The 23,096-nt window shown below is 32.8% G+C and overlaps 3 protein-coding genes across 3 annotated transcripts; 1 reads left to right on the top strand and 2 right to left on the bottom strand.

Annotated features, from left to right (window-relative positions):
* Window positions 1–6,070: 6,070 nt before the first annotated feature.
* On the top strand, window positions 6,071–7,045 carry LOC131603061 (chlorophyll a-b binding protein AB80, chloroplastic-like). Its single transcript, XM_058875310.1, has one exon. It carries the CDS (start codon window positions 6,151–6,153, stop codon window positions 6,955–6,957), a length of 807 nt encoding a protein of 268 aa, XP_058731293.1. The 5' UTR covers window positions 6,071–6,150; the 3' UTR covers window positions 6,958–7,045.
* A 4,232-nt stretch (window positions 7,046–11,277) lies between these two features.
* On the bottom strand, window positions 11,278–11,943 carry LOC131605688 (protein FAR1-RELATED SEQUENCE 5-like). The gene has a single exon (XM_058878016.1). The coding sequence runs from the start codon at window positions 11,941–11,943 to the stop codon at window positions 11,278–11,280; it is 666 nt and encodes a 221-aa protein (XP_058733999.1).
* A 4,000-nt stretch (window positions 11,944–15,943) lies between these two features.
* LOC131603062 (chlorophyll a-b binding protein AB80, chloroplastic) lies at window positions 15,944–16,977 on the bottom strand. The gene has a single exon (XM_058875311.1). The coding sequence runs from the start codon at window positions 16,890–16,892 to the stop codon at window positions 16,086–16,088; it is 807 nt and encodes a 268-aa protein (XP_058731294.1). The 5' UTR covers window positions 16,893–16,977; the 3' UTR covers window positions 15,944–16,085.
* Between the last annotated feature and the right edge of the window lie 6,119 nt (window positions 16,978–23,096).

The raw sequence follows: 23,096 nt of genomic DNA on the forward strand, positions 1-23,096 counted from the left end.
TTATCCTTTCAGACTTTCTGCTTATTCTAAGTTCGAGTTGTTTTTCAACAATCATTGACGAACTTTCGGTTTTGTTTCAACACTCCGCGGAGAACCTTCCTCACGAGGTTCTTCGAATTCCCTATCCTTCTCTATAAGGTTATCAAAATTCCACATCTCAGGATTCAATAGTTATATTAGACTCCAAATCCAAAAGTCAATAGAAATCATGATCCATCTTCGTTTAATCTTTATATGCCTTTTCGTTCAAATTATATATGAAACAATGCAATGGTTTGGTGGAACAGGTTCTCCTCGTATGTGCTTCTTGCAAACCATAACTTGTGATAAAATCTAGCCAATGACAATTTTTGGTTGTTCCTATGACTCACTTGTGAGTGTATAACATTATTTTAGAATGTGTCAACGGTATAATAGTTCATCCTTTGATGCTTGAAATAGAGACCTCAGTTGCCATTATTTTCAATACTATAAGATTGTTAGAAAAATGTATTTAAATCAAATGGATTGATGCTAGAATCGTGAGTGAATCACTTTCCTTATAGTATTTCAAAAACTCTCAAATTCAGCCTTTATCAAGTTTGCGCAAGACCGACGAAAACTCGAATTTAGCGAAGAATGTCTGAAATTTTTGGTGAAGAGGATGTACATTTTTTGTTGTTAATTTTTGAATCAGGGATGAGGTTTTTATAGGTCACTTTTGTTTCACAAGGTAACGACCATTGGTGAAACAATTCCTTTTCCAAAAGTTACAATGCTTGGCCTACTAAAACACTTACCAAGAGTTGCATATTTTTATTCTGCAACACTTTATGAAGTGTTGCCAACTTTCGAATTCAAAATTCAAACTCACTAGCATATTTTTCTTATCATTTTGGAACACACTCATATTATTAATTATTGTTAATAATTTACAACATCTTTCTCTTCTCTTCCTACATTCAACCATCTCAGCTTCATTGAAACAAACCCTTACCGGAAACTGTTTAAAACTCTTAGCTGGGTTTTCACTTCCACATGGCTAGACCATTTGAACTGGTAAAGGAGATCAATGATACAAAAGAGTTATGGAAGATATATAACGGTTAGAATCAATCACAAATGGACTGTTAAGAATAAGGAACACTTTGAGATGATAGTTGTTGATAAACATGTATGCCTTTTTGTTCCATTTGTTTTTATGTTTACACCATAATATTGCATATAAAATTTCTGAACTTTCATCAATATTGCTTTGTGTTGATTATATGGGGTTTTGTTCGCATTGCATCTGAAGCTTTGTGTTGTTTAAATAGATTGTTATTCTCGATTTGGTACTTTGTGTCGTGTCTGGTTTTTTTCTCATCAAAGGGTGCTTTATGTTGTTAAAATGTTATTTTGTTGTGAAATATATTTTTGTTCTCAAATGGACGTTTATGTTGAATCTGGTTTCCACTTTTGTAATGGATAAAGTGTTGTATCTGTTTTTTTGTTCTCAAAAGCATACATCAAGTTATTGTAAAAATACTTCATCTCCTTTAATATATTAATTGACATACATCAAGTTTTTTGTCTTGACAATTTTTTTAAAAAACTCTAATATATTAACTGGGATTGGATATTTAATTTCTGGTAAATTAAAAATCTTGTTTCAACTCCTCTTGGTATTAAAAGTGTTATGACTGAAGTTACACTACTACAAAAAATGCTTCTAACGCCGGACAGGAAATGCACTTTACCTCGATAAAAGAATCGAGGTAACGAAGGGCGTCATAAAAAGTAATACCTTAACACCTCGGTTTTTAAAACACTGAGGTAAAGGTTTATTATGGCATGGGTTCGAACCCTAGTTTCTTTAATTTTATTATTTACAAAAACTAGCGTCTTTTTAATCTCGATTTATCATAAAAATCGAGGGGTCATTAGTTTTTTTAAATAAAACTCATTACAGTGTTTACAAAGAATATTACATTCATTGACCATGAAGATCATATGTTGGATCTTCAATTCCTTGATGTTATGGACAAGATCAAATACTGAGAACCTATTCCTCAAAAAAAAACAAAAGGATTTGTTAAAGGATATTCTCTTTGGATCTTGCATGAATTTGTTTCTGGTGAAAAAAATGAGTAAGATAATTAATATCAATAGTAAAAAATATTTTCGGTATAAATAAAAATTTAATAGAACAAACCTTGAACCCAGTTGATTTTTTGCTCTTGTAATCCATCGAAGAGAACTTTTCCAAGTTTCCTTATGTTTCAAGCACTTTATACGTTTCATTTAGATTTCCAATAGCGTAAGAGAACTTATATAATGGATGTCCCTTAGGTTTCACGCGGATCACTAATGGTGGATCGTTGAGCGTTGATAACCTTTAAATGGACGACAAATATTTGTTTAAGGTCGTTGAATGAAAATAGTGAAAGAAACACTTAACTATCATCTTTGTGGTCGCCATGTTTGAGAAAGACACAGTGGATAAAGCTTTAACTCAGAAGATGAAGATATTCACAGTACCAACATCCAACGTCTCTTTCTTGGAAACTGCTTTTCAGCAAATACACTTGTGCACGTCATTTTCCAACAACTCTTTCGTTGCCTCTATATAAGGAGCTGAAAACTTGAAGGAAGATATAACAACAAGATATTACAACAAGAACAAGAACTGGAAACTCTGCACTAAGCTTTCGTATATATTTGTTGTATTGCACATAGTCTTGAGATTTATTTTCTTTGTATATCTTAGAAATCTCAAGTGTTAAAGTCTTTGTTTGTGTTATATTCTTTGCACACCCCTGACTTTATATCAAGTGCATTTTAATGTCTATTCATCTAAACTGTTTATTTAGAAGTATAGTGGAAGTCCCTTGCTAGGTTGCTTGAGCAGAAGTCTCTTTCTAGGTTGATTGAGCAAAGGAAGTCTCGGGCTGGTTTGCCTGAGTAGTTTGTAATTAGATTTTAATTGTAGTGAAAATCTCTCGTGGGACAAGGGGACTGAACTACTCTCATTTGTAGAGGAACCATGATAATTCTGTGTGCCCTGTTACTTATTGCTTCTACACTTTATCTATTTCCGCTACTAACTACTCTAAGCTTAGAATTTGATTTATTCAATTTTTGAAGCTATTATTAAGAAGAAAAAAGAAGTCACAATACACAATTCAACTCCCCCTTCTTGTGTATTTTTTCTCCTTCAACATATATTTGTTTTAGTTAACATTCTATTATGGAGTTGGTTAGAATTCACTTAGTTCATAGTTCTTAACATGGTATCAACTACCATTCGATATAATTCAGTTATGAGTTATGATTTAACTGCTCTTCATTATCATGCCGTCTTGTGTAACTCCCATTGATCCAACTCACAATCAATAAAGATAATTTTATATTCATCCTAGTGACGAACCTTCCTCCATCACCGTTACTCTAGTGCTACCGGCTCCAACTACCATTCTTGGGCGCATTCTTTGGATTGTGCTCTTGGTGACAAGATGAAGCTCAAGTTCAACGATGACATTATCACTATACCTTATGATTCTTTTGATCCTAATGTATGAGCTTGCATCATGCTTGTGAATTCATGGACAATGAACTCGGTTTTCGAATCCGTTGCTCAATCCATTATTTTCATGAAAAATGTAGTTGATGAGTGGAATGATTTGAAGGACTGGTTTTTCATTGTGTGATTTGATCTGAATCTTAGAATTGCAACAAGAAATCTATTCCCTCCGACAAGATTCACGACTAGTCATTTAGTTTCTCTCCAAATTAAAGATCCTTTGGAAAGAGTTAGAGATATACATTCCAATTCCAACTTGCACTTGTCATATCAATTGCTCTATGCTCTTATGAAACTATGAGGAATGCACACAACAATCGCAACTGTTTGTTTACATCATTCTCTTTCTTACCAGCCTTAATGAAAATTTTGAAATGGATAAGTATCAAGTGTTACTTATCGGTCCATTGTCTCCATGGCGTCTTCTATGATTATTAAACAAGAGCGCCAAGGTAATTTCCTTCCTTCTAATGATGCTAAAGCCTTGATTAATGCAGTGGGTTTTAGGAAAGTTGGTTCAACATTTATAATATCCAGTTCTCATTTCAACAATGATGTATAGAAAATCACATTGTGAAGAATTGTTATAAGAGGCATGACCTTCCTCCACATATGGAAAAAAGTATAATTCTATGGCCAACAATGCTGCAATGGAGAGCATTGATTGTGATGGTAATTCAATTGGAGTTGATGATAATAGAGCTGGTTCTACTACTATTACTCAACATTAATATGAGAAGTTAATGTCTCCTCTTCATAATTCATCTCTTAGCAAACATTCAACACTTGATGTTTCAAATTAGGATGGATCTAAAAAAATCACTAGTCATACATAAGTGAATAAATAAGGCATTATTCATTCCTTTATCAATAATTGTGCTCTTGGACCATGGACCATGGATCCTTTAAGTTATCTCATTTGCATATGCTAAGCATATTGGCAATGTGCAATTTTCACCTCATTTTATCATTCATAATGTCATGTGCATACTTGATTTTTCATTAATTTACTTTTAATTTCCACTTTGTGTCAATCTTCTAATTGTCTTGTGAATTTTACTTTTAAGCAATGTTTTTAATTATTTTCTTCTTCCTTTGAATAAGTGAATCAAAGACAGACATGAAATTAGCTTTATATATATATATATATATATATATATATATATATATATATATATATATATATATATATATATATATATATATATATATATGCATGAAACTCATCTCAGAAATTCCCTAACACAGTCATTCTTCCTCATTGTCTTAGAAAACATGATATTCTAGATCCTAATATCATTATTCTCTTCTTTAATGGAATTTCTCACATGTTTTTGTTCTTCTTTTCTCTCTATCTCTCACAATGTAATTTATATCTATCACTCATTATTGTTGTGTTTTTCTTAAAGTATAACTCCTGGTTATATTTAAAATTGTAATCTCGTTTACTTAGCTCATAGATACATTTATACGTCGTACTAAAATTAGGAATAAATTAAAGGTATAAGATGATCATCTCATAGAAGCTTCTGGTACGATGGTTATGGTTTTCTTGTAAATAGAATAGGATACATGTAAAAGATTAACACTCCAATGTTTAAGTCAATCTTTGAATGAGGTGGAACTTTGCTCAGTATGGGAATAGGACATATGACACCCATGTTCGACTTTTTATTCCCTCTTCCAAGATTTTCTCATTCTTTAATCCACTCGTGCACTATTTTTTGAGAACCTGATTTTGTATCAATGCCAATTTCAATAAGTGGCGCTACAAGTAAAGAACACGAATAAAACATTAAACTATTCAGTTCTAGTTAACATTGTTTGAAGCTAACGTCTTCTTGTCACTTATATATTTCAATAGATTTGAGAACAATTCGACTTCATTGCAATCGACTGCCTTCTTAAATCTTTTTAATTCTAAATTAGAATAATTATAAAAGTTAAAAAATCATATAATTTTAAACAGATGTGAGATTTTTTCTTAAAAAATTTATTTTTCATTATCTTGGAACTTAAATGGCTTCAATAATACTAACCATGTATGACTCCAACTTTGTGTGATGTAAACATTAGAATTAACCATATTTCAATAGATTTCTCATGAGCCGTGTATGCATGTGTAAAATAACCATCAGCCATAAATAATTGAATATTTTCACAATTTATCTGTCTTTATTATACGTTGCCCTAATATTGGTTAAAATAGAAACTACAACATGCACCTGTCTAAAATAATCACAATTTTTCTCAAATCTTGTGGACCCTACTACCTTACACTTCTGAGTTAGAGAAAGCATAGCCCCATAAATTAAGCCAATTTTACAAACAAAAAAAACAATTATGTTGAGTGATAGATATCTATAGGAATCCCCACAGTGACAGATGGAAGAGCAGCATTGGATACAAATGATATGAAGAATCTGAGCCATAAACGGATTATAGAATTGCCAAGTGTAGAAAGAAAATCTCCAACTAGCTAGTTTTAGATAACAGACGATAAGAGCATCTGTATTATAAATGCAGACTCATATTCATCTTACCAAATCACCATTTATAAGAATACAATTATCCAAAGCATAACAATCTTTTCAATTTCATTGCACACGATGGCCGCATCATCATCATCCATGGCTCTCTCTTCCCCAACCTTGGCTGGCAAGCAAGTCAAGCTGACCCCATCAAGCCAAGAATTGGGAGCTGCAAGGTTCACCATGAGGAAGTCTGCTAACACCAAGAAAGTAACCTCCTCTGGCAGCCCATGGTACGGACCAGACCGTGTTAAGTACTTAGGCCCATTCTCTGGTGAGTCCCCGTCCTACTTGACTGGAGAGTTCCCAGGTGATTACGGTTGGGACACTGCCGGACTCTCTGCTGACCCAGAGACATTCTCCAAGAACCGTGAGCTTGAAGTCATCCACTCCAGATGGGCTATGTTGGGTGCCTTGGGATGTGTTTTCCCAGAGCTTTTGTCTCGCAACGGTGTTAAATTCGGTGAAGCTGTGTGGTTCAAGGCAGGATCTCAAATCTTTAGCGAGGGTGGACTTGACTACTTGGGCAACCCAAGCTTGGTTCACGCTCAAAGCATCCTTGCCATCTGGGCCACTCAAGTTATCTTGATGGGAGCTGTTGAAGGTTACCGTATTGCCGGTGGTCCTCTTGGTGAGGTTGTTGACCCACTTTACCCAGGTGGCAGCTTTGATCCATTGGGGTTAGCTGACGACCCAGAAGCTTTTGCAGAATTGAAGGTGAAGGAACTGAAGAACGGTAGATTAGCTATGTTCTCAATGTTTGGATTCTTTGTTCAAGCTATTGTGACTGGAAAGGGTCCTTTGGAGAACCTTGCTGATCATCTTGCTGACCCAGTCAACAACAATGCATGGTCATATGCCACCAACTTTGTTCCCGGAAAGTGAACACGTACTCTCTTATGTTTATGTTTTCTGTCAAGTATACGTTCTTGTAATGTTCTCCCCATTTGAATGTGAATTATTATCATTATCATGTCTGTCAGTCTGTATGCATTTTAAACTTATGTTTCATGTTTTTCATTTCTAGACTAACATAAAATCAGTTCCAACAAAAATGATTTTAAAGATTAAGTCAGATTGAAACAAACAGTCTCATTTTAAACAAACAGTCTCATTTATGTAAGAATGACAACGAGTAACCACTTTTGAGACAGCTTGATATAATTGGATCCTCAAATACACATCAAATATCCTACTCAGTTAGCACTCAGCTCCCAAATTCAACAAAATAGTCTTTGAGAATGGTCTGTACATGTATGTTGTTGTTTCTTTACCTTACTCTTTTCATCTCAGAGTTTCTGTTTTGGTGGGATCTTGTTGGTGTTTGTTAGTCCCTCATTACTACTACACTTTGGAATAGTTCTTAGACTTGTTTCTTTCTTCTTCACTTTTCCATGTTTGAACCTAAAGGTGGAAAGTTTATGGGGTGAGAAAGGAGAATAAAAAGATGGAAATTTTGTGTAAATGATAAGAATCCAACGGTTTTATTTTTATGAAAGCTTCTTTTTGAAGATTTTGGTTTCTAGAATGAAAAGATTGTGCATGCATTTGCATCTAAATCCCTCTGTTTATGGTTTTGTTAGTAGTTATAACTTATAACTGATATGTGTTTTAATATTTTAGAAGTGAAAGACAATTCAGTTTGGAATTGAAAGAAGATTGTGAAACTGATAGCCATCGATCAAGTTCTTATCTGAGAAGGACTTTCCATTTGATTAACTTGAAAATGGTGACATTTTCATAAACTCAGGAATCAACAGCTTTAGGATTCTTGCTTATTTCTTCCAACAACTTATTGGGAATCGCTAACCAACAACTTATTTCTTTCAAACAGTTTTGAATTTGATACATAGAACATACTGTGCTCAATCAGGATTTCATTATTTTGATTTGAAATATTGTGTTGTTTTTATCATCATTATCTAAGGTTAGCTACTTGTAAAAAGACGTGGGTAAAGGTAAAGTATCCAAGGCTTATTGAGGAACACAAAGCCTTCAGCAAAACGCTTCTTGGTAATATTTAGTTATTTACCGACGGTCATAAAAGCCCGTGGAATGAAACTCTGGAAAAACGTGAAAAAGTGTGGGCAATCATAATTTTAACAACAAATTAAAGGTTTTGTGTGGGCAATCATAATTTTAACAACAAATTAAAGGTTTTGTATTGCCCACAACTAAGCCTTCAGTAATTTATCCAAGATCAAGCAAGTCTTTGGTAAATATTTTAATTTTGGGTCCTACTTCATTACCCAACTTAAAATGTTGGGTAACTTTACCCACTTGACATGTCTTATATAGATTGGTTATTACTTAAATCATTTGTCATGTCATCACTATTTTGTAGTTTTTAATTTTTGCCCATATCATTTTATAATTACATATTTATCCAACTCTCATTTTATTTTAAATTAATAATTTTAATTAAAAAAATTACATTATTTTCATTCATTTTCTAATAGGATGAAATTGAGAAACCTAACAAGAAGCACCCAAAGCATCAGACCGAGCACAACAATAGCAGAGTTGAAGTTGCGACCGAGATTTCAAAGAAGATAACATTTTTCTTCTTCCTCTTGACAATATCCTTCTTTCTCACTTTCTCATCTCCGTCTTTTCGTTTTTGAAAAAGGGTCAAATCAATAACTCTTCCAATACTTACAAAATCACCCACAGGTTTTTCTCATTCTCCTTCTTCTTCACACACATATAGAGAGTACTTACTCTCTCAATAATGATGTTTTTATCGGTTATTTTTACACTTTTAATGGAAAATAAATATGGGTTTTGTGTATGAGGAATATGGTATGTCCTTTTTCTGTAAAACCCTTGATACCCCCTCTTACTTTTTATCTCATTTCAATTTTAGATTTTTTTAATGTTTTTTTTCCTTATTTTCAATGATGATTATTATTAGTGTTTCAATGCATAGATTAATTGCATTTTGATTTTGCAGGTTGTCATTGGGGTGTCTGTTTTTTGTTTTTCATCTCTGTTTGAACAATCATTACAGTATTCTATGCAATTTTAATCTTCTTTCTTGTTCTATAAAACACTTAACCCAAATTATTGATTAAATTTAATTACTTTGGTATGATACGTTTCTATTTTATTTTTAGAACTTTTTAAATCTAAATATAGTCTTATTTGTAGATCATTATGGAAAGAAAATGGAGGACATTGAGAAGAATGTAAGATTGAAGCAATCAGAGGCAACAATAATACATTGATAGCAGATGTATGTTTTTATTTCTCCAATGTTTTTTTTCAAAAAGAAGAGATTTTATAACTTTGGCAGTCCTTTTTAATTGCTTTGTCTTTTCTTATATTCAGGTGGTAATAGTCGGGTTGCTTTTGGTGGTCATAGACAGCTTTGCTTCAGTATTTTTTTTATCAATTTGGGGCCGATTTTTTGCAGGGAGTTATTTAGTTCGGTTGGGGTTGTGGCGTCTCGTCGAGTTTTCATTTCTCCTTGCTGCCTAACCCAATCTAAGTTAGTTTCTGTTGGAATTTTTCTCATATGCCTAGAGGTGCTTCTATTCTCATATTATTTTACCAATTTTTGTATATAATGCTTCCTTCGATATAATGCTGATTTAGATGGGAAAGAATCAAGACAAACTAACTCCTCTTTAACAAGATCAATTACAAGAAGAAACCAGTGAACTGAGTCCCAGTCATGAATTGGTATGAATATCTGTATTTACTCAATATTAGATAATCAAAATTGAATTTATATAAATGGTAGTATATATATTAGTATATAATTTCTCTATGTAGAATAATTCATTACCTTTGAAATATTATCTATTTTCCCCATAAATTTGTTTTGGTATATTTCAATCATTATTTGTGTTCCTGCATTCCATGCCTGCACATATTGCTACAAGAGAATATCCATTTGTAAAATCATTTAGGTATACGTGAAAAAAGTTAAACAAATTAAACAATAAAGAGTTTAAAGTTGTGTGAAATTAATACCGAAAAAGTAGTTGGTAGAAACCAATATCTTTGAAATAAATTGTCTTTCTTTTCAGCATAAGTGAACATACTTGCAGCTAAATCAAGAATCTGAAACAATAAACATTAGAAATTTTTAAATATGTTTAAAAATAAACACTAGTACCACATATGTTTACCTCTTGGTCAACCAAATTACGAGGCTTTAAGCATTCAAACAACTTTCTTGTTCCTTCACAAATTAATGTATCTGGAACAACTAAAATTTCGGTCCTACAATTAATAATAAAAAATAATATATCATTACATTTATATTTTGTGTAATCAATTTATTTAAAATATTATTAAAGTTAAATACAATCAATAATATATGACTAACTTTTCAGAAGTTTTGTTTGTGTGATAGTCAAATAAATATGATGCCACAGCACACTCATCATCCTCTAGATTCATTGTGTTTATTGTTTTAAACAAAGAAGATAAACCCTGCATCAACATATGAGATACAAATAATAAATATAAAACAGAATTATAAAATATGAATATAAAACATGAGCAAGTATGAAATAAATTACTTACATCAGAATTTTTTTTTTTTGTAGAAGAAAAGTCTAAATTTTTACTAGACTTAATGTAGAAACCTGTGGGTGAGCTGGTTGCTACCAAAGTCGGAATGCATGTTTTGTTTTTATGAGATGGTGGATAAAATTCTTGGAGATTTGATAAACCACAATCATCAACTACCCTCTTCCACTCATTTTCAAACTCGTCTACAGTATAAGTAGCATAAATCAATGACTTAAATTCTTCAAAGAATTTTGGATTCTTCACATTCTCACAAGCATTTTGATGTAAATGCCATGAACAAAGACGATGCAACGAGTTTGGAAATACATCTCGAATAACTTCTCTTATTGTAAGATCTCCATCTGTAACTACCCCTTTAGGATGTTTATGATACATTGCTTCCAAAAAAGTATTTAAAACCCACATGTATGTCTCAGTTTTTTCATCATAAACCAAAGCACAACCGAAAATTGTAGTTTCTCCATGATGGTTGAATCCAGAAAAAACAACAGGAGGCTTGTCATACTTGTTCTTCTTATAAGTCGCGTCAAAAGCAATCACATCACCAAAACATTCATAATCAATCCGACTAGCTGAATCCAACCAAAATAAGTTTTCTAAACGTCCTTCGTTTGTTGTGGTAAACTTCGAAAAAAACATTGGATCATTATCAGCTTTAGCCTATAAATAACTCAAAGCAGCAAAAGCATCCCCTCCTTCTATTCTTGCCATTGCTTCATTATTTAAGTAGTTATATAAGTCCTTTTTACAAAATCCAAGACCTTTATGACCACCTTTTTGAGCCATCATAAAACCTAAAATATGGCATGTTCTAACACCATGTGTGTGCAAGCCATCAACAAGAGTTTTATCCGATTCAGTCAATCGACGATACTTAGGAATCAAATGAACATAGTGTGATGGAGTTAACTCATGGTTATGAGAGGGCTCAAATACGGAAACTCTCCATTTTTCAGTCACAAGATTTAGAGCTACTCGAAACCTAGCACGACATTCCATTCGCGTGGTAGGTCTTGGATCTCTACATCGTCCCCTCTTCTTATCACTTTTACCTTCTCTATTACAAACTAATTGACGAACAATTATATTCCCTTCATAATTACGTTTTACATCATCTTTTCTTATTGCAAACCCGTGACTTTTGGCATATATTTCATAGAAATTTATTGCTTTTTCCTGAGAAGAAAATTCCAAACCTCTTATATCATCATCTGTCAGGTCATTAATCTTTTTGTAAGTATCCATGTCCTCTTTTCCTTCTTCATCACCGACATTATTACAATTAGCTAATTCTTCACAATCAATATCTCTGTAGTCTACATCCATTTGAACCTAATAAAAATATGCAAACAAATATAAATATTTTAGATTCTCCATCTATATAACAATAAACTTTATGAGAACTAAAATCGCAATAAACATATACTTTTTCTCACAACTTTACTTACACTAAATCAAGATATAATATTACTAATATGAATAAACCGTGTAAAAATTAGTGTTATTGCAATTGCAAATTCTATAGTAGACTGTTGTTACTGCTATAATGTAAATTCTGCTATAATATATATTGAATATATTTGTGTAAAATATTATTTACACAATATATTTTGATTTACTTAATCAATATATGTTTGTTTGCTATAAGAATTTATGTCATTATTCAAAATGATTCTCCACTGTGACTCATCTTTCTCTCTTTGTAAATGCATCTAAATCAAAGAGTATAATAAATTTCCATAGCAGTACCAATGGTAATCATATCTTTCTCTCTTTTTCATAGCATCAACAGTAACACAACAAAGATAATCCATAAACTACCAATGTTTAATACAAAACCCATCCATGAATATTATTAACATAAAGCAAATACAAAATTATCCATCTATGAATATTAATAACAGAGAAAGAAAATATTAAATTAAAGAAAAAAAAGAGAGAAATTACCTTGTGAAAATGAATAGAAATCTAGCAAAGTATGGGTGTAGAAATGAAATATATGAGTGGGAGAGAAGAGATTGGTTGAGAGAATAGAAATGAAATATATGAGTGGGAAAGAAAAGATTGATTTAATGAAAGAGTTTAGAGAGTAGGGAATCAAAGTGTAGAAGAAGAAAGAAAAATGGTTTCACAATCGTTAAACATGAAAAAAAAGAAGAAAGAAACTGAAAAGGTTTTGTTTTATTTTAAAACAAAATAAAAAATTACCATTAATATATTTGGGATAAATATATAATTAGTTAAAAGAATATATCTATTTGGTAATAAAATATAACACATCATAATGGACACCTAAGATCTTCTGCATTTGACAAGTCAGATGGGTAAGGCTACCCAACTTTTTTTGATGGGTAAATAAGAATTCACCTTTAATTTTAAAGATAAATTTGTAGATGTATGTGCTTGTTATCCTGCTCACAACTTTTTTAGTGTTTTGATGACAACAACACTGATGTTTGTTGAAGTGTAATATTTTTCCAACTCCTTGAAGATAGTGAGTAACTTGAAGACAACTCAAACCTCATTAAATAGGAGATTCAATGTTTCATTGAAGTGCTTATATGAGTGGTGTATTTGGCAAAAGAATTTTAAAGTCTCAAAGTTGTGAAAGAGAGGAGGTGTCAAAGCTCGTGTGATCATGTGGGTCTGAATGAATAGAGTCTTGTGAAAGTAGAAGAGTAACACCTAAGATGCTAAGGCTATGTTTATGACTTTGGAGGAGAGTGGGGGGAAGGCTTCCGAAAACAAAAATTTTAAAAAATATAGGAAAATATTTGATATTTTTTGAAAAAATAATTTTGTTTAGAATGATAAAGAAGTCATTATGATTACTAAATTAATAATTTTCAGAATACTATAACAACCTAAAAGATAATTAACAATTTTATATAAATCCTCCAAAACCCTCCTTCAATATAATTTTTAAGTTCCCCCATTTTAGTGGGTTTTTGATGTTATTAGTAAAATCAAACCCTTCAAAACTCTCATTAAATACAAATTTTGAGTTCTCTCATTTTAGTGGGTTTTTGGTGTTATTAATAAAATCAAACTCTCTTACTCAAAATTTTTCTATTCTTTTCACCCAATCTTTTTTATTTTCCAAAGTCTTTCCCTCCCTTCCTTTCCAAACTCGCAAACAAAGTCTAAGGAAACTCACACTCACTTAAAAGTTTTCTATTCACATGAGGTAATTTTATTCAAAATATTATCGAAACTAAACGGGAACAATTATCCAAATTGAAATTCAAATTTATTTCTATGTTTAGATAGTCTAGCTATTTATGATAGACTCAACTATATTCATATAGGTGTAATTAATGTTTAATTAAGATAATTCAGTTGATAGTTGTGCACGAGCAAGACACGAGTTTGAACTCATATATTCATCTTTAAAGGTTGAAATATCATACATCAGTCACGAGACACTTAGGTCTTTTTCGTCCTTTAATTATTTGATTTATGTCATTTTGATGTACTTTCCGTAGCACAGAATGTACATGTCTTCTTTTTTTTGTAAGCAAGGATATATTAATGTAGAGAACTAAGGGTTCTCAAAACCTTTTTACACAAGAACGGAAAAACTCCGCTAAAAGAGAAATTACAAATCAATTAGAATTACGAAAGATATAACAAAGGATCTTTGTTAAATTCGTAAAAACTACAAATGGAATGAGTAATTTCCCCTATAAAACTCTATTTCCAAGTCAAAGATTTTATACCTCATACCGTATTATTCACATTCCAAACTTCATCTCTAAAGCATATATCATTCCTAATTAACCAAAGAAATCAAATAGTAGCTAACCAAATTACTCATATTTTACCTCCTTTCACCTTCTTTTTTTACAAAAGAGGGACCAATCCATGAAACTTGATAAACAATCTTCTTCCATCTCACCCACCTCCTTTCCTATCCAAACCGCCACCTCCCTCCACACTAACTCCATTGAATTACACCCGAAGAAAGAATTTTCTCTACTTTCCGGATCAATACCGCAAAAAATACATTTAGTATTTTCCAAAGACAAAGCAATATTTCTATGAGCTAATAAATCCTTAGTTGGAACCCTATTAACAAAAAGCCTCCAACCAAAAACTTTAATTTTGAAAGGGACCTCCATCTAAATACAAACCATCTTCTATACAATTTTTTGATAAAGTAATAATTTGAACTTGCCATCTCACACAAACATTTGTGTTCTTCCACTAGTTAGCAGATTTTGGTTTGCTGTAAAATCTACCAAATTCAATATTAAATAAATGTTTGTGTCCAAATAATAATAAGTTCAAAATAACACTTTTGTTTTCCCTTACTTTACAAGCCTAAGGAAACTCTGAACCGGATATGGTTTTTTATACACCACACACACTATGATAACCAAGTTATAGTTGTGGCATGTTGATTGATAATAATTCCAGAAGACACATGAAGGTAATAGTAACATTAAGCATTTTAAATCCAAAGCACTTCCAATACCTCAGGGATTCACAAGAAATTGCATTCTTATTTTCTCATTACTTTTTCCCTGCCTTTTTTCTTCACCTAAACAACAACCAAAGAAGGGGTTAACTCAAATACCTCAGCAACAATACTCAATGGCCCTTACCCCTTCTCTAAAATCCTTCAAGCTAACCATGCAATCTTTCTTCTCACTTTGAAACTAACCAACTGAGAAATATATTGGCTTTACTTCCTAAACTTTACTTCTTTATTCGTAATTGAATTGACTTGTTCTTATGATTAATTCTTGTGTTTGTTTTAAGAAGGATACGAGAAGTGAATATTGCCGAGTAAAGAATTAACTTGTTTTCAAAAAAATTGAGAACTGATCAGTGTGTTGAGTGTTAGATTTAGTTGATTATACAAGCTTTATCATTAGCATGATATTTTTTAATGAAAGAAATACTCAAAATAAATAGAAAACACGTTTCAATCTAATTTAATCTTTAAAATCATTTTGTTCTATCTGATATTAAGATTAATTGTCTAACAAGACCCCACCATAACATAAAGTTTCTTCCTTGTAAACAAAACAAAACTCAAAGAGTTGAGAGAGTAAGGTAAAGAAACAAACAACATACACATACCCTCCCCAAAAACTATATTGTTGTTGAATTTGGGAGCTGAGTGATAACTGAGTAAGGATATTTAATGTGTATTTAAGGACACCAAATATATCAAGGTGTCTCAAAAGTGGTTTCTGGTTGTATCCTTACATAAATGAGACTGTTTGTTTCAATCTGATTTAATCTTTAAAACCATTTCTGTTCAATCAGATGTTATGTTAGTTTAACAATAAAAAAACATGAAACACAAGTTTAAAACTTGGTAAAAAATATGCATCACCTTGTATTAGTGAACCTATGCTGCATACACGCATGATAATGATAATAATTCACATTCAAATGGGGAGAACATTACAAGAACGTATACTTGACAGAAAACATAAACATAAGAGAGTACGAGTTCACTTTCCAGGAACAAAGTTGGTGGCATATGACCATGCATTGTTGTTGACTGGATCTGCAAGATGATCGGCAAGGTTCTCCAAAGGACCCTTTCCAGTTACAATTGCTTGAACAAAGAATCCAAACATTGAGAACATAGCTAATCTACCATTCTTGAGTTCCTTCACCTTCAATTCTGCAAATGCCTCTGGGTCGTCAGCTAAGCCCAATGGATCAAAGCTGCCACCTGGGTAAAGTGGGTCAACAACCTCACCAAGAGGGCCACCGGCAATACGGTAACCTTCAACAGCTCCCATCAAGATAACTTGAGTGGCCCATATGGCAAGGATGCTTTGAGCATGGACCAAACTTGGGTTGCCCAAGTAGTCAAGTCCACCCTCGCTAAAGATTTGAGATCCGGCTTTAAACCATACAGCTTCACCGAATTTAACACCGTTGCGAGACAAAAGCTCTGGGAAGACACATCCCAAAGCTCCCAACATAGCCCATCTGGAGTGGATGACTTCAAGCTCACGGTTCTTGGAGAATGTCTCTGGGTCAGCAGAGAGTCCGGCAGTGTCCCAACCGTAGTCACCTGGGAATTCTCCAGTCAAGTAGGAGGGGGACTCACCAGAGAATGGGCCTAAGTACTTAACACGGTCTGGTCCGTACCATGGGCTGCCAGAGGAAGCTACTTTCTTGGTGTTAGCAGACTTCCTCATGGTGAACCTTGCAGCTCCCAATTCTTGGCTTGAGGGGGTCAGCTTGAGTTGCTTGCCAGCCAAGGTTGGAGAAGAGAGAGCCATGGATGATGATGATGCGGCCATCGTGTGTGGTTATTGCAATGAAATTGAAAAGATTGTTATACTTTGGATAATTGTATTCTTATAAATGGTGATTTGGTAAGATGAATATGAGTGTATATTTATTGGAGATTTTCTTTCTACAATTGGCAATTCTATAATCCGTGTATGGCTCAGATTCTTCATATCATTTGTGTCCAATGCTGCTCTTCCATCTGTCACTGTGGGGATTCCTTTAGATATACTATCACAGAACATAATGTATCCATTTTTTTATAAAATTTGCTTATTTTATGCGGCTATGCTTTCACTTACTCACAACTCACAAGTTTAACGTATACTTTGGGTCCCATATATTATACAAAGGTGAATTCTTATCTACTCAACTCAAAAAGTTGAGTAGAGTTATTTTCAATGTAAAAGTTTTTGGAAATAACAAAATTTGTACTATTTTATAATTAATTAAAGGGAGCTTCTATGATGAAGTTGGCATTTTGACTTCACTGGTGTAGTTATTTTAATTGGCCAATCAAAACACACTACTATAAATCCCAATTGCCACATCATTAATTTATATCAACCATATCTGCCACATCATTATTATATATAAAACTTTCATTTATTGCATATCAGTCCCTTATAAAATTAATATTAAATTGAAAAACAAATTATTTGACAAAATCAATTCTGAGATGAAATCCCTAAATTCCAAATTCACAGTCCGAAACCCACCTCTTTTGCCTCCTTCTTCATCTTCTTCCCCTTCTACTTCTTATCATCCATTCGGTTCATCCTTCTTCTTTGTTATCAGGGGTATCAAAAAATTCTCCTTGGCCTCGTTCTTCATCTTCTTCTCCTTCTCCTCAACCAAGGGTATCGAAAAATTTCTCTCTTCGTTGTGCTATTGTCCCCCCAAGTTTCATAGTGGGACGACGCCATATTTTGTCACAGGTAATCGTATTCATCTCAGTCTTTATATTTTTCCAAAATCAACTTGATTTGAGTTAATTTGCATAAATTATGGAATTGGATATTAATTTTGTATGTTCAGTTGAAGTTGATTTGGTAATGAGGGTTTGTATTATAATTTGAAGCTAGTATGTGATTTGGGGATTGTGGTTTATATTTTAAGTTGAAGTTGATTCAATTCAATTTTTATGCAGGAATTAGAGAATTGGGGATTAGGGTTTATATTTTATGAAATTCATAAATTCATAAAAAATGCATATGAGTTGAATCGGTATATAGTGAAATAATCTTAATATAGTTGAATCTTCAGGGTTTCAATTAAATTGTTTATTTTTCAGAGGAATTTATATTGTGATATTATTCAAATTTAAGTTGTGGTTGTGTATTATTGTGAGTTATTTTGATGATTTGTTCTTCAAATAACCTACAGTTAAGTAATGGATGCAAACAGTATACTCAGAGTGTTTGAACTCGAAAACACATCTTGAATAAGGGCTTGCATGGGTAAGCAAAACAAAGTTAATTCATGAAGGTTATCCCACTTAAGGTCTTGCGTCAGCTGATACTGTTCAACTCTACCAAAATATCCGGTGTTCAGAATGAGATGCCAGGAGATAGCATGATTAACATGTAAATTTGAGATAAGGTCTTGTACATTAACTGTTAGAACTATTTTGTATGGCCAAGCTGTGTATTTGAGTTAAATAATATCAACTTTTTAGACTCAACTGAAGCTTGTTCTTTCTAATTTTAAATTATCCAATATAATGATAAACATGTAAATGTTAGTAATCGTGCAAGTACTCAAACTGTTGTAATATGAAGTGTGTAAATTAAGTCTAATAAATTGAAATATTTTGTCTCAAAGCAAAATGTTTGTTTATTTGTTAAAATGGTGAATTTAGATTTGGAGTTCAATATCAACTTCAAAAACAATGCTAATTTATCATACTGAGCCTATTATTTGAAATTGATAATCACTTAAGTTTTGTTGCATTTTTGAAACAGCGTAGGTCACGATGCAACATGTTGATTAGAGATGAAGTCAACTTGTGAAGGAAAATGTGAATATAAGAGAGCTCAAGTCAGATGTTAGCTTAATTCAGTTGTACATATCCAGATCACAGAGGTATGTTAAATCCAGACGTAACATGAGTTATTTTTGTGTTATTTGGAATACCTATGCTAGGCTTGCATTTGCAATTTACACCGTATGCAATTGACACCGTATGTATGCAATTGGTTTAGTGTGGAGAAAAAATATTTAAAAAATGATTAGTATATATGTATGGAATTTTATCATTGTAAGTGTGAAATTAAGTGTAAAAGTAGCATTTATCTATTTGGAAAAAAACTGTTATGTGTATTTGGTCTGTAGCTATCGTATAGTAATTGGTAGTTAATTTTATCAAAGAGTTCAAAACACATACAATTATACAAAATATAACCCAATTATCCATAAATTACATCAAAACATAGACACCCATGAAAAAAACAAATCATACTTGTGGCCAAAAAAACCCAACACATCACCACAACTATTCAACACCTACTGCCACACATTCATCCACCTCTGGCTCTGTTGACCACTGCCACAACAACCATTTGTGTTCCAGGTTCAACCGACGTGCAAGGTTGGTCACGGATTATAAATCTTAGGCGGTCACCATCTTCGATGCATCCTTCCTTCAGAAACTCATGCCATCCCTTCCAAATGTATCTCTCAACACAGTGATCTCTTTTAGCATAATGAAGTTCAGACCTGAAAAGCTTTTTCAAATCAGAATCACGAAACAAAACACGCTTATACGACTTGTTCATGCAGTTCCAGATAACTTCTTGCGAAAATTGCTGCAAATATGCCATATAATATAACTGATTCAGCACGTTCCTTAAATTAGGCTTGTGGAAATTCACGGACAAAAATTAACAAAATTCAATGCCTATGCTTCAATACTTAAACCAACTAAATTATACATGACCTAAAGAACGTAATATACTTATGAGAACATTTTGCCCAGCTACCTTCGCTGATTCGATAACCTTACACCAGGAAAAGTACTTGTGCCCATCCTCTTCCTTGCTTACGACTGGTTCCACCCTTCTGCACCTCTTTCCCTTTTTATTCACAACAGCTGAGCACATGGTGTCGCACCCGTCTCTATTCACCAAATTGTCATCATCATGACGCTCAATGGAACTTTCACCCACAACATCTTTACCCTTCATTTTCCCACATATACGAGCGCTTCTTCTACGGCCTATTCCAACAACCCCATCACCCTCCACTACCATCTTCGATGCGTTCCTACTAAAAATAACCGTTTTAATCACCAGCATATGATTTCTTAAAAAAATATTAACCATCAAACGCGCATGCAAACAAAAAAACACATTCATGGATCAACATTTAAAGACCATCAAACGCAAATGCAAAAATAATCAAAACACAAAAAATCACCTGGAATCAGAAATCAATGAACTGTCCTCAACCATTTCATACACCGAATCCAATAAACTTGTGTGAATCGCCCCTTAAAACTTTTGAGGGTATAAACCTTCTATTAAAACAAAACTGAAGTAACGTATACAAATGACCAAAACGTTTCCTGCCTCATATTATATATATAACATATTCATCTCTAAAACAGTAATAACTCTTACGGCCCATTACTATTTACAGTTGGGCCTCCATCCAATAACAAAAAATAATGGTTTCTTATACACTTTTTCAATAAAAAAATTAAGGGTTTAATATACTTCAACCCCCTGCCAATATAGCGAGTTCTGGTTTAGCCCCCTTGAATGTTTTTTTTTACGAAACGCCCCTTATAAAACCCAAAACTTGGATTTACCACACCCTTTTACCTTATTTGCTGACTGGGCTTTGACTTAATTGATGATGTGGCAGATTTAATTTTTAAAAACGTTTTCTTTAAAATCCACGTAGATAATTTTATTATTTTATTTTAAATTACTTTTTTTAAATTACGTTTTCTTTATTTATTTTCACAAATATTTTTTTAAGAAATTATATTAATCAATTAATTATTAAAATATTCCTTTAAAGGTTAATTTACAACATGTCTTTGGAAGGCCCATCAATTTAAGTTTTTAACTTTAATGTACAAAGTAGGTTTATAAACTCTTTTGGTTAGAGAAATATTTTCGATGTGGGATTCAAGTTGTACTTAGAATCATTGTGCTTCACCACAGCCCCTACCATTGTGCTTCTTTGTCAGATTGTATAGTTTCTATAACTTCTAGACTCAATTCTTCATTTAATAATTAAGAGATGCATTTATCCGTTTAACAAAAAGTTGGTGCCACTCTGTCCACCTCTCGACGTCATCTCCTGCTCACGCTACTCGTTCTTCTTTGATTCCACGGTGGAGATTATGAGCAGTTTTTGATTCCACAGTGCTGATACGTTTCTTCGATCCTCGATTCCACAGGTACGTCACAACCACTTCTTCTTTTTGTGCATTTCTGGTCTGGTTGAATGATTGAATTTGCAACTACCTTTTGATAAGTAGTTATTTAGTGTTTGAACTTGTTCATATTATAAACTGCTTGTTTAGTGTTTCACTCTATTTCTCTGTAATCCATTAACTGCATTAAATGATACACGGAAACGATTTTTAGTTTCTATTATTTCCTCGATCAATTCATGTAATATTTTAGTAAGCATTGTTGGGTTGATGTCGTTCACAACAGCACTAGTGCTGTTTCTGCTGCGCCTCTTTTCGCTCTGCAGACGATGACAGACTAGTACTAGGACAGCCTGTGAATTGTTGAACAAAATACACACATTTTTCCAACTCTGGCCAGCTTAGAGCATCAAATGTTATATCAAAACAGACTTAGAAGAATTCTGCAAACAAAGAAGCTAAACCACCATACACTACTAAAAATATGACATTTGGTTAAAGGATTTTACATCAGGTTTCAAAATATATGATGGGAAAAATATTTGTCAAAGGATTTTACATCAGACATTTATTTCCAATGATATAAAAAATATTTGATTTAGGAAAAAAATATAACACGGTAGCAGTTTGGTAAATAAAATGAAATTTTATTAAAAGCATTTCATATCTGACCTAGATTTTCCCCGATGTGAAAAGTAGACTGATGGAAAAAAAATAACACGGTGGCAATATCGTAAATAAAGTGAAATTTTGTTATAACAATCCTTTACATCGTTCCATGTTCCCAACCGATGTAACTGTCACAGTCACGTGGATCTTTACATCGGTCCAAGTCCTCAACCGATGTGAGAGCCAATTTTCTTTTTTCACATAAACCCTTTGTTTCCAAACCTATTTCCTGTAAACGACCCCCAAACCTTTTTTCTCTCGCTGTCACCAAACTGCCTTCGCCATTTTCTCTGGTCGTCACCTCCGTCTAAGCTCTTCAACCCAAACGTCCAAGTAATGTTTTCACTCGCCGTCACCAAGCTACCTCTGCATCCTCCATGGATTCTGGCCAGAATTCCTCACCAAAATTCCAGGTAATTCATTTTGTGTTTGTTTTAGTGTTTATTAAACTTAGATCTTATTTGCATTTTCGTTCCTTGAACTGAATATGTAATCAACACTGCATTTTTTATATATTTTTTTATCGAAAATTCCTTTTGTTCTGTTCTTAGGAAATTTTCTCAATCAAAAACCCTAATTTTGTTTGCGCTTCAATTTCCACAGTTTTCAATTATACAATTTGCTTCAGTTCCGAAGCTAGGGGAATAGGAAAATAGTTATCTGAATTTCGCCTCTAAAAAAAACCCTAGCTTTTCGAATACCGAAGCCTTTTTTGTTGCATTAGATTTGGTTTTGTAGATTTTAGATTGGATTTGGTGATAAGTTGAGATCTTTCAACGATTCAACTGGTGGGTTGTCTCTTTAACTTTTGCCCCTTTTCGTTTTGCTGCCATTAGGGAATATAAGTTTCAAATAACAACATTTCTGTTATAATGTATCATGTATCATCATAGGGTATGGTTGAAGACTCGAAGATACAATTCTAGTCACTCTCAAATAAGTGGCATTTCATATAGCTGTAGCTGAACTTTGTTGTGTGGTTAAATTTTAATTTTAATTGGATGTTTGCATTTGCAATGGTTAAATTCTGTTTCAATATCCGTAGTTTTATTCAATTGTGTAATTAGTGAGATCATGTTTGTGTTAGTTGATAGGGAAATATGCATTTGTATTTAAAATGGATTCAGCACAGGCAAGATTTTGGGATCTCATTTTCTTT

This window comes from Vicia villosa, linkage group LG5 (genome assembly GCF_029867415.1).
Source record: "Vicia villosa cultivar HV-30 ecotype Madison, WI linkage group LG5, Vvil1.0, whole genome shotgun sequence".
NCBI lineage: Eukaryota > Viridiplantae > Streptophyta > Magnoliopsida > Fabales > Fabaceae > Vicia > Vicia villosa.

Excerpts from the sequence above, each read along its gene's own strand:
- LOC131603061 (XM_058875310.1), top strand. The coding sequence starts at position 6,151 with ATGGCCGCATCATCATCATCCATGGCTCTCTCTTCCCCAACCTTGGCT.
- LOC131605688 (XM_058878016.1), bottom strand. The coding sequence starts at position 11,943 with ATGGATGTAGACTACAGAGATATTGATTGTGAAGAATTAGCTAATTGT.
- LOC131603062 (XM_058875311.1), bottom strand. The coding sequence starts at position 16,892 with ATGGCCGCATCATCATCATCCATGGCTCTCTCTTCTCCAACCTTGGCT.